The sequence below is a fragment of the Thermobia domestica genome, chromosome 11 (genome assembly GCF_964235325.1).
Source record: "Thermobia domestica chromosome 11, izTheDome1.hap1.1, whole genome shotgun sequence".
Lineage (NCBI taxonomy): Eukaryota > Metazoa > Arthropoda > Insecta > Zygentoma > Lepismatidae > Thermobia > Thermobia domestica.
In genome coordinates this window covers 103236425-103249092 of record NC_137464.1, presented here as the reverse complement: position 1 = coordinate 103249092, position 12668 = coordinate 103236425, and the positions used below count along the sequence as shown (strand labels likewise).

General features: G+C 30.3%; 1 protein-coding gene and 1 long non-coding RNA gene across 26 annotated transcripts in view; one reads left to right on the top strand and one right to left on the bottom strand.

Annotated features, from left to right (window-relative positions):
* Window positions 1–12668, top strand: part of LOC145664324 (uncharacterized) — a 1583153-nt gene that overhangs the window by 558921 nt on the left and 1011564 nt on the right. For all 25 annotated transcript variants that reach the window (XM_081730946.1, XM_081730945.1, XM_081730944.1 and 22 more), the window contains one exon: window positions 5827–5892. In XM_081730946.1, the coding sequence (XP_081587072.1) occupies window positions 5828–5892 (65 nt within the window). In that variant the 5' untranslated portion in view covers window position 5827. The remainder of the gene's footprint in view (window positions 1–5826; window positions 5893–12668) is intronic.
* The window catches only part of LOC145664338 (uncharacterized), a 117522-nt gene that overhangs the window by 31097 nt on the left and 73757 nt on the right, over window positions 1–12668 (bottom strand). The window lies entirely within an intron of this gene.

Sequence of the window (12668 nt, the reverse complement as noted above, 5' to 3'; positions counted from 1 at the left end):
ATAATAATAATAATAATAATATAAAAAGCAAATAGTGTTCGAGAAAACATGTAAATTTTTACGTTAACTTCTCTAATTCAATTTTTTGACGATTCCAGAAATGTATTCACCGTTATTCCGCTCAATAGCAATGAACAATCAATTCAATTAATCTGTAAATAAAGTAATGGTTCTACAATCGTTTATTATAAGAAGTTGAAGTGTTTGTAATAAGTAAAAATAAATTAAGTATCTTTGAATATCGATTCTCTATCCCTTTGAAAGAATAAACTATTCCCTCAAAGTACTCGTACTAATGCTTGTCTTGTCTAAACAAACTATATTAATTAAATGATACTATTTCACGATGACTTTCTCAAAATGTTTTCCCTACTGAAAATTTTCTCCAATATTACAAATCAGGTGAAAGGTCCTTTTAAATATTGAGATTTACGGGAATTATTGTTTATATTTATTTTTAATATCTTTGTAATATGTATACAATATTAAAACTCATATGCAATATTTTGCATAATTTCCAATTTTGAAACTATGTACTCTATACTTTACTTACAAACTCTATACTTTAAACGTTATGTCATTACCACTTGTATTTCTCAGCTGAAAAAATGACATATCCATATCACTACCCTAGGTTTCCTTCTTTACCATACGTTGAAATTAGCAAAGTATTCAAATTTTAATATATGATTTTCCAAATTTCAATGTAATATATATATCCCAATTTTACTTTTTTTGGGTCAAATTTTCACTTTATATATGCACATTTTAAATATCGTCTTTTGCAAATTTTAATATAATAAAGTATATCTAAATTTTAATCCCTTTGCAAATTTTTAGATAACATATCCAAATTTTAAAATCATTCAAATTTTATTGTCAAATTTCATTCCTTTGTACAAACTATAATATTTATCTATATGTGAATGTTGATTCTTCGGTGTACGTGCTATTACGCTTCAATTAGAAATTACTAAATTAATAATGATTCAAAATACAAGTTTTAATTTTATTTTTAGATCATTTCGAAATTATATTTTCTCTAGTCTTTAGTGTTATTTCAAGTATCTAAACGGTACTTATGTACTTAGAATTTAGGAAGTAAGAATATTTACTACAAGGTACTCTACAATTGACAAGTGATACAGTATTCAACATATCTATTAGATTGTAACGTAATAAAACTATAAAGGGTAATTGTGTACTTAGAATTTTGGTAGTAAGAATATTTACTACAAACTATTATTCTACAGTAAAACAATAGATACACAATATTCTACATATCCATCAGATGTTCACACAATAAAACGAACGGTAATTGTGAACTTGGATTTTTGGAATTAAGAATATTTAATATAATCTACTATTCTAAAATAAATAGTTGATATTTAAATATCTATCAATGCTCATACAACAAAACGATAAACTATAATTGTGTACTCGGAATTTTGGAAGTTTTTAAGGAAATGTATGAGAGAGTTTTAACAAACTTGTTACAAACTTTGAAATAAACAATGTAATCTAATGTCTGTACTTACTGTAACATTTCGTACAAGTTTCCTCATATAAACCAAGTTTCGCATGCAAGCAAAGAAATATGTTTCGATAAAATTCAATAAACGGTTAGAGCCTATCGTATTTTTATTCTTTGTAGTTCTTTTCCAATAAAGTAGCCTTCTAACTGTGCTTAATTTGCAGTTACGTAATAATTCCCGAAAATGTTAAATACAAGCACGTATGAACATGTTTGCAGTTTGTATATCTTTTACATCCATTGCAATGTAGAACGACTGAATAAAACTTTCTATATTCATATATTCATATATTATATATTCTATATTCATACATTACTAAGGAGTCACTGTAAAAGTCCAAGATCTTATTTCAAGCCGTAAAACGTATCGATCATGGAATTCTTCGAGAAAACATATCAAATAATATACGAAGTAGGCTTTGAAGTGAAATCATTACTGAAATGTAATCATTCATTAACTGTTTGTTAGTTTACCTATTGTGGAAAAATTCATGAATCTGGAAAAGATCAAAAATACATTAATGATCAAGAATTGCTTTAAAAATCGCAAGAGAAAAAAGTTTGCTTAACGTTGGACTCAAAGCTCTTATTGAAAATAAAATAAATATGTTTGTACAAACTTTTTTATGAGAACAAATATTTAACATACCTATTATATGATGTCATTAATAAACCAATTCACACATACTGATTCCTTCAAAATTTGCAAATCTTTTGATATGCATGTTTTAAATTCAGTATCAAATTTACATAAACATAACCTTTTTTTAAATGAAAATTATTAACCCTCTTTAAAAGAATAATAAAAGGCAGAAAATCATTTTAAAAGACACTAGAAAATAAACAATAATTTTGAAAAGAGCTAAAAATTTACGGTTATCGACAGGAAAAAATTATGCCAAATTATTTCCTAATACAAAATTATTGTTTCAGTGTTAACTTTATTACAAATTAATTTGCATGGCTTGGCACAGACTGTAGAAGTTTTATTAACCATAGCAAAAAGATAATAGTAATATAATAGTGTTGATAATAGTAAAATAGGAAAAAGTTTTATTTTCTGCTTTTATTGCTTTTTAAATTCGGTTAATACTTTTCCAAAAATTGTTTTATTTTTCCGCTTTTCGTTTTACCAGTAGTTTAGGAACATACCTAAAATAAAGCTATGGCCTTTACAAAAAATATAGAACTTACAAAATGAGTCAGTCTATGAAACATGTGCAAAGAAATATTTTTCTTGAAATTGGTCAGTTTGTTAAGGAATTATACGTAGCCATACTCAATTACGGTAGATATACTATCATCTTGGAAAGTTCCATGGTCTAGCTTCGATACCTAATATCAAATCATATTTACATTTTGACGAGACCGTGGAAGTACACTCCTTCAAACAAAAAAAGGAATAATCAAAATGATGCACTTACTTCAAAGATATGCGTAAACATAAACAATGAAATAGGTTAATTAACATCACTTTCGTTGAGGTGTTTTTCGTCTAGCTTCAAAGATTGTTATTAGATTCTAATGAAACCTGTATGAGACCACCGTATAAATACACTCTTTTAAACAAAAAAGGACGATTAAAATCGGTGCACCTATTTTGAAGTTATGCATGAATAAACACAATATATATTTATATATACACGATGAATGGATGGAATGATATTTGTCATCCACCTACTCCTAGACCACTGGACCGATTCCGATGATTTTTGGCATCTGATTTGACCCTTACCTACCTTAGACTTTCTTTGATTAAAATGCTTATCCTAAGAGACAAGTGAGAGGTTCATAATTATGCGAGAAATTGAATATCTGACGCTATCTCGAACTTAGGAAGATGAAAGTTGTATATCAATTTCTTCATTTAAAATAAGCGGATCCATGTCTCAGCGTTTTGCATAATTATTGTTATAAGGAGGGCACGGTGGAATCTTCTAATAGATATGTAGCTGCCCGTAGCTGCCCTGACTTTGCTTATTTTTGGTTCCTGAGTACACATGGCCTAACTTCTTTTTTTGGCAAAATTTCGTCAAGGAGATGAGGTGTGGGGGGTACAACATATTAAAATATGCTTGATGTCTAACTTTTCCTGGACTGCAGTTCCAATGTTTGGCACATGAGTGGAGTGTGAACTAATTCTGATTTTAGTATTATAGTAAATCTAAAAATGCACTATGTTTTTGCTATACTATCAACTTAGGAATATATAAGTCTTTATATGAAATAACTCATTCAATAAATTTCCACTTCATATCAACACATTGAACATAAACATAACAAAATATTTATCCGAGAACTGTACCACTCGTAACGTTATTATATTACCACCATTCAATGTTTTGTACGTGTGTATAATCTAAAACTCCGTTTAAATACCGCCATTAAACCAACATCTCATAATTAATAAACAATTCAAGTTGCTAACTCTTTGCCTTACTTCCATACAAAAGTTGAAATTGACTTATTATTTGTTATAATTTGCAACCTGATGTAATTTTATCCCCCCATTCACCCCCTTGCCAAAAGGAAAGAGACTCGCATAAACCGGTAACAAATATTCAACCTATCGTCACTAACCGGTAAGGAATTAAACAGAACCTAACGAATTAAGTATGCATTTTTTATCTGTTATTCTTGCTCAGCTGCTTTCTTTTCGTCTTTAACTTCTTCTTCTTCTCTTCGTTTCATATATTTCTCAGCAAGCATTTGGTGTTCATTTGTACAAAACTGGGCATTTCTTTTTTTGGGAGATAATTCCTATCTCCGGTCTTCCTCAGCATAACTGGTACCTAACTTCTGTCATGATCGGACATGTTAAATACTTCTGTACGAATATCAGTATCCATGGAGAGGTAATCCGTACTAAAAGTGCCCTGTACTTTGTTCTTGTGCCACGTCCTTCATTTCGTATCTCCATAGCAACAGTGTCGATTATTCAGCTTTCTTCCCTTCTTGACACAAGAATATGTTTATGACATTATTCTTTGCAAAAAATTTAAAATCCCTTTTCCACTTAGAATACGCATTGAAATCAAATTAAAATTGTAAAAACCCATGTGACTGCTAATTAGTCCAAAAATTCATTTCAAATAGTTCATTCTCTCTTTTCCCCTGATGATGAGACTGACAATCTCAGGTCAATTTCATATCATTATTGAAAAAAATATATATTGTTCACCTTTTCTCGAAAAACGGAATTTCCGGAAACGCTGTGGCATATGTCCACTTGTTTTGAATAAGGAGTTTACATACAAAGTTTCATATTCCTGACATGTCTCTTATCTTAAGAGATTTCGAGATATGGCTATTTTATTTTACTATCAATTGCAGCCTCACTTTTTCTTACCACATTTTTTCGTCCCTTCTATGGAAAATACTAAGAAACAATTAAATGTGTTTTCAATTATTTTAAATCCTAAATATCAATGTTTATGTAACTAGCCTTAAGCGATTTTGAGATATAACCGTCTTATAATATCAGCTGTAACTCTCATAATCTTTTTCTTCCCACCTTTTGCCTCCCTTCTGGGAAAAATATTTTTTTTTTTTAAACGATTAAACAAGGCTTTAAGTGCTTTTAATGGAAAGTCTAAATGTCACATTTCAAGTCTCTAACATTAAAGATATATTGTATTCGAATTCTATTAAAACAATTGTAACACTGCCATTTTCCTTACCGGGTTTTTCTTTCCTTCTAGAGGAAATATCGAGAAACGGTGAAATACGTGTCTAATTATTTTTAAATGGGAAGACTATATACCAAATTTCTGAGGGTCGGAGATATAGAGGTTACTATAATATTTATCATCTCTCTTTCACCCTTCCTCGTAGAATTTTTAAAAATCCTTCTTTAATGGAATCTTATGTCACAATCCCTATGCCCTGTTCAAATTTCAAGCCTCTAGTTTAAGCGGTTTGGCCTGAGCGTTGATCAGTCTGTCAGTCACTCAGGATTTCTTCTTTTATATGTAGAAAATTTTCTTTGTGAACTTCATAGGAACAAAAGCTTTTAAAAGGTTTTGAGAGGTAAAAGTGGTCTTATGTGGAGGGTCCAATGGCTCTATTTTGGAGATAAGTGTCCATTTAGTCCATCCAGTAGCCCTGTTTACTTTAAAGAAAATTCCTAGTATACCACAACTTTTCTCTTTTTTGAAGATTCAGATCAATAGTCTATTTACCACCCTATCTAAAAGAAACTATGTCTTTACATATAAAAATCAATAATAATTTACAACTAAATATGTTTATATGTATACAAATGATTTATTAATACGATTATATCTTTCTAGAATGATATCACTCTACAGTGTTAGTGCTGAGATAACTGCAAGTAAATCCAATCACAATTCGAAAAGGTAGGCGAATATTTAATTCATTGTACTTAAAAAAGTAATTGTCTAAGTTTATTTTAGTTATAGTTAATAATGTTTTGAAGTGTTTATAACAATAGGGATACCGTTTCTCTATTTTTATTTTGATCGTGGAGCTCAAAAAGCTCACATATATCGGATAATAAATTTTGGAATACTAAAGCGTAACAATGATAATCCTTATGATTATTTATTATTTATTCTTTATTTATAAGTTACTAAGATTTAATATTTCGAAAATTTCCTTTTATCTAGTATCTTATTTAGAATTGTAGAAGTCAAACTTCTTTCTCAAATATTTGTATTCTAAACAGATCATTAACATCTGTAAATTCAGAGATTCAATTCTTTTAACAAAAGAGACACTGACCAAAGCTTAAAACTTTATTTTAAATTACAATTTGTAACTGTTTTAATAATTTAAAATAAAGTAAAGTTTTAAGCTTTGGTCAGTGTCTCTTTTGTTAAAACAATTAATCCAAAGCCATGAATAGTCTTACTATATTCAATTCTTATAGGCAGTAGCATCATTTCAGATTTTGACGGGTGGGGAGGGGACAATATTTCCACCGACAAAAGAGTTTTACGTTTTCACTAGCACATCAGTATATACTCCATTAAAAAAGCATGTGTTTCTCAAACTCAGGGGGGAAGGGCAATTCTTCCCAAATGAAGCCCCTGCTCTTAGTTTTTCATATTAAACTTAGTATAGTGCGTAGGAGAGATATCTGGTCTATGCAATTTCATTTCTCAAATATTTTAGATATTTTCCAATCCTATTACATTTGTTAAGCAATAATAATATAAAAAACCTATATATAAGAGAACAAAATTTATAACTAAAAAGATGTTTCTGAGTCACTGTTCTCATGTTTCTTGGTTTTTACATATTATGCACTGAAGTGGTTCAAGATAAGGCGGTATAGAAAATCTTACAAGAGAAATTCGTAGTTGAACTAATAAGATGCATAAAATTCAGAAGTTGCTAATGTTGCGTAAACATATAAGTACAACGTATATTGGTATCATTCAACATTTTTCTCTATCTCTGTAACACTCCTTCTGAAATATCTCCCGGATTCTGCATTTTTAGTACCATCAGCCAATGCTGTGGTATTCTCTATTATTATCTAAAATTTCGAAGTTTCTCTTTAGCTACCTAGTCCTCAAGAAATGTAAATTTTTCTCAAATTTTCGACATGTCCTCCTCTAGACCTATTATTGTGTGTGTGCCTTGTAATGTGAAAGTTTGACTCTCCATTCTTTGCAAAACTTTATAACCATTTACGATTTTTATTCACGTAGATTTTTCTGCTGTTTTCATTTGGGGTGCAATCTGCATCATTTAAGAGTTCAATATATGAAATGTATATAGAAGAAAAAATGTCCAGAGATAAAGCATATACTGTACAAGTCGGGGAAATTCCCTCAAGTTGAACAAAATAATATGGATGTGTACAAATTCTCATTAATAATTTTCGACAAAATTGAGACAAACTAATATGTTTGTAAACCTAAAATTTCTCATCAAGTTATTAATTATGACATTAGCAAGGCAACAATGTATAATATTCGTAGTTAATGAGATATTGCCAAAAACTATTATTAGCTCTTAAACTTTATTTTCGTTTATCTATAATACTGTCTAGGGGCGAGCACACGCGAGGGGTTTACTGGGTCCCATCCCCCCCAAAAAAATTCGTAGTTGCACAAATATTTGTACATTTTCTTAATAGAATTATACCTAGCAGAGAAATTATCAATGTAGGCTGAAGATTTGACCTCGCACACCATATACCCTACTCTTTTCTTATAAAAAGAAATAAACTAGTATCATGTTTTTTTACTGAGAATATAGTATATAGTGCTTAACACTTGTATTATTTTTCGAGTGTAGAATAACACTCGTTTTATACTACATAGACGTAGTGTAGTGTCTTGTAGTATTGGCCTCCTTGAAACTTTGAACTCCTCCCAACAAAAATATCCAGGTACTTGCCTGTTACTGTCCAATATTAAATTACATATTATTCTGAGTTGAACAAAATTAGATGATGAACGCGAAAAAAAATCGAAATTTTTTATAGTGCTGAAAAGTGTGTAAATTTGTTCTAATAGTAATCTATAATAATTTGTATTATACTTTAAGATATTGTTTACTTATTTATATACACTATCTCTCTCTCTCTCTCTCTCTCTCTCTCTCTATATATATATATATATATATATATATATATATATATATATATATATATATATATATATATATACAAACTTTGCACTTAACTAGCAGATTATATCTGTTGGTGTTTAATATAGCTGCACTAGAAAAAAGCACGTTTTGCTGAAGATGATGGAAGATGTTGGAGACCTTGAACTACTGAATAAGTTTAAATACAAGTATACTGCTAAAATAAAAGTGAGAACCCCTTGCTTAATTGGTACTAAGGAACACTTACTTGCAGTACAGAATGAGTCAAAAGTTTTTGAATACTATTTTATTTTGAAACCTGAGAGTGAGAGGCAAATGTGAAATATGTTAATGGGATACGGTTTTAAAGGGGAAGAAGAAATGTACAAATTTTAGGAGAAATGGTAACCATGGTCTGTAACAGTATTGTGTAATTTTTATATAATAACTTGTATTTACGTACAAAATGTGCTTTTAAAATATGCACAAGCTGTCCAAAAGGAAGAAGAAGAAAATAGAAAGAGAAATATATGTATTTTTTTCTGTTGTTATGATGGATGTTCTGTTGTGATAATGATATGACATGTTTTGTAAGTCATCATAACAACGGAAAACATATTATATAGAGAATCCATCTTGTGGAAACTACATGTACAATATTTAAAAGTGTGTAAATGTTTAACTTCTTATGTACTACAATAAAAAAGGTAATGGGGGAAATAAAGTGTCTAGATGGATTTTGATAAAACAGTAAACTAGATTATATAAATTTACGGACTGTGGGCTATAACGACAATTTAAAATATGCAAAACAAGCATTAAACAAATTACAATCTGGTATTACAATTGGTGGTTTGTCGCCTCAGGAGTTCAGGAGATTTGTGAGAAGATAAGTAAACAATCTCCTAAATATTAAAATGAGTGTTAATGATAGTGAAAATACACTTGAAGCAAGTGTTAATATAGAAATGATATCCTCAAAGATAGCTAATCTTTTCAAACAATTCGCTTTGTCCCTGATTGAGAAAATAAACCCACCATTAGCACAAGAAGTTGCTCAGATATTGAAGCAGCGTTTATATCAAAATTCCGTAAAAGTTGTAGAAACTAAAGTTAATGAGCATACAGAGCAGAGTGGAATGGATCAAAACAACCAGAATGCGGAGAATGATGGTTGTTCTCAAGACAATCAGCATTATTTCAGAATTAGTCCCAATTTTCCATCCAATGATAGTTCACAGACAAACAGTGACTCAAAGTGCTTTGATTCTGTTCCAGTTTTGCAAATCCTTGAAGCAAATGGAAGCGAATAACTTACTTCTGATAATGTTGCGAGGCTAAACATCGGAAGCAGCGACGATGAACAGGATCGCAAGCGGAGAGATAAGTTCCGAGGAAAAAGGACGAGGTACAGAAATGAAAGTCAAAACGATCGGCGAAGAGAAGGATGGGTTGACAGAAAAGGAAAGAAGTCAGACAAAAATTATCCGCCTGACAGCGATGCGGCTATTTCTAAGAAGAAGGGCAGTGACACATCAGATGATCAGAGAAAGTCTTCATGGAACAAAAACCGTGATAGGATACATTACCGTGAATATTGTGGAAAAAATAAGTACAGCCCTATTAAAACACACGACATTTCGTCACCAGTCAAACGAATGAAAACTGAACCTAATTTTATAGGTAAGGTAACCGAACCTAATCTTAGTAGCAACAATAATACTCTTTGGAAGCAGATAGTCATTGGATATATTTTCCCTGGAATTGGGTTTCGTAAAAATTTCCTAGATGGCAAAAATTCTCGAAATAGGAAACAAAGAACTGTAGAAGTAAATAACTCACAAGACCCTTTTCCGGTTTATGACTTTCAATGTAACTTAAATGAATTCGTTGACCATGTATCTTAAGCTAAAGTTATGGCGTCTGAGAAAACCGTATTCAATTGATTTTTGTTCTATTTCACTGTAAATATTTTAATAATTTCATTTGTTATTTGTACTTTATGTGAATTTTATGAAGATATAAATAATCGTAAATGATTAACAAATTTATCCTAAAGTTGTCGAATTAATGGACGTCAAGACTGGAAAACTTTTGGGCTTAGGCAATATTGATGAACTTAAGTTATGGTGTCCTTCGAAGTATACTAAAAGCAAATAGATGCAATTAGTTAAGACATTAGTTCGTTCGGAAGTTGTAACCAAAGTTAACATGAATGGCATTTAAGTTTTGAACTCATTCTTAATATAATAATTTTTTTATTTATGTTAGTTTATGTTATGATGATTATCGTGTTTTGTATTAAATATTGTATTAAATATTTCATTTATAAATTGCATTTTGTTTGAACATATAATATATTTGATCCTTTCTCATTTAAGAGAACAATAATACAAATATCATAATAATATCCTTTTTGCAATCTTCTTAGTTTTGCCCAAGAAAATGACATAGATTTTGTTAACTTACAGCTTGTAACACGTATCGCTGGCCTCGAAAGGACTTTAAATTAAACAATTTTTATAGCGTTATTTGAATGTACCTTCTATTGTCAATGCTGAATTGTATAAAATGAAATTAATTATAAGAAATAATATAAATATCAAAATAATATTGATATAAAAGTAAAATATGATATATGATTGTATGAATTGTAATTATTGCATATATGAGGATCATCCGAAAACTCAAATAATCAACTTGTGATATCCAACAGTTCAGGATTTCTTTTTTTTATTTTTAAACAAAAGAAGTTGCATTTTTTTGGCGACATTATGTAACGGAATTGTGTAATTTTTATATAATAACTTGTATTTACGGGCAAAATGTGCTTTTAAAATATGCCCAAGCTGTTCAAAAGGAAGAAGAAAACAATATAAAGAGAAATAGATGTATTTTTTCTGTTATCATGATGGATGTTCTGTTGTGATAGTGATATGACATGTTTTGTAAGTCGTCATAGCAACGGAAAACATATAATATGTAGAGAATCCATCATGTGAAAACTACATGTACAATAGTTAAAAGTGTGTAAATGTTTAACTTCTTATGTACTACAATAAAAAAAAGTAATGGAGGAAATGAAGTGTTTAGATGGATTTTGATAAAACAGCAATCTAGATTATATAAATATACGGACTGTGGGCTATAACGACATATAAAATATGCAAAACAAGCATTAAGCTCATTACAATCTGGTGTTTTTCATAGCATAGTAATACACATTTAGTGGTCGTTATAGGTCGCCATCTTGAACATAAGTTCGGAAGTATATATTTTTAAAAGGAAAATTACATTTTGTTTTAGCGAAAGTGGTTTTTATTAAGCTTGCCATACGTCCCGTAAAAAACGGGACAGTCCCGATTTTCGACCCTAGTGTCCCGCGTCCCCGTGAATTTAGTCGGGACAGTCAAATATCCCTATTCTAATCCCTTGTCTGCTATCAGAAGTGGCAAATCAAAAATGTTGATACTGTTTGGGAACCTTGTTAGTAGTGAATGAACAATAAGCTGTAACATGTAACAGGTCGGAGCAAGTTATTACACCACACCCTCTCTGATTTCATAGCGAGCAAAGCCAATAGACTCGCAGCGCAGAATTGCAGTTGTCCATCGGCAGTCAAGGGGATCTGAAATATTTGATAAAGTGTACCAGATGAGCTATTGTTGATAATTGATGGATTCACTACCTTAGAAGTGAAGTGTTCCAATTTTTGTATCAACGAGAATGCCTAAACCGAAGTGCACGTTTTCTTCGAATTTGAAAGCTTCGAACTAAGTTGAATTATGAAGTTAACTGACAAAATTTGCCATTCTACTTTTTTCATTGCACACAGTGGAAGTTAACAGAAATTTGTCAAATACAACCACGTAAATAAATATTTTTATAAACGCGCGAAGAATACAGAAGGTAGATTGTATCACTGATTTAAATGACACGAGATTATTTGCATATTGTTTTATCGTAAAGCATTTTTTATAAGACGCCATCTTGGGTCTTTAAGGTGATTCTTTTCTATGTAGTTGCATTTTAAATACCTTCACTTCATACAATTAATTGCAGGGAACAAAGAGAGAAAAGTAGCTGCAGCTGAGTGAACTTTTACTTATCGTACTGTTATTCATAATCAGAGCTAAAGTTCATTGGAAAGTGGAGTTTGTTGGAAAGTGGAGGGAATCGAAGGTGTCCCATATTTTCGTGAAAAAAAATATGGCAGGCTTATTTTTATAGATGCATTGTTTTATTTATTTATTTATTTATTTATTGTATACCAGAGGAATTAATGAGGGCGCATCGAAGACATGGGAGAATGAATGCTCTATATAAGATGTTATAAAAACCCAAACGATGATGCTAGATGACATGTTAATATAACCTCTCAAAGAACAAAGTAAAATAAGTATGAGAAACAACACAGGGAAAGTTGATTAATATAAGTAAAGGCGTTTGGTATATAAAATAAAGATGGCAGCAGTTCATTAAATTTTACATTATAGTTACTTACTTCCTCTCAAAATGCTGCAAAAATTGATGGAAATATTACAGAAAATAAAAGGATACATTTACATAG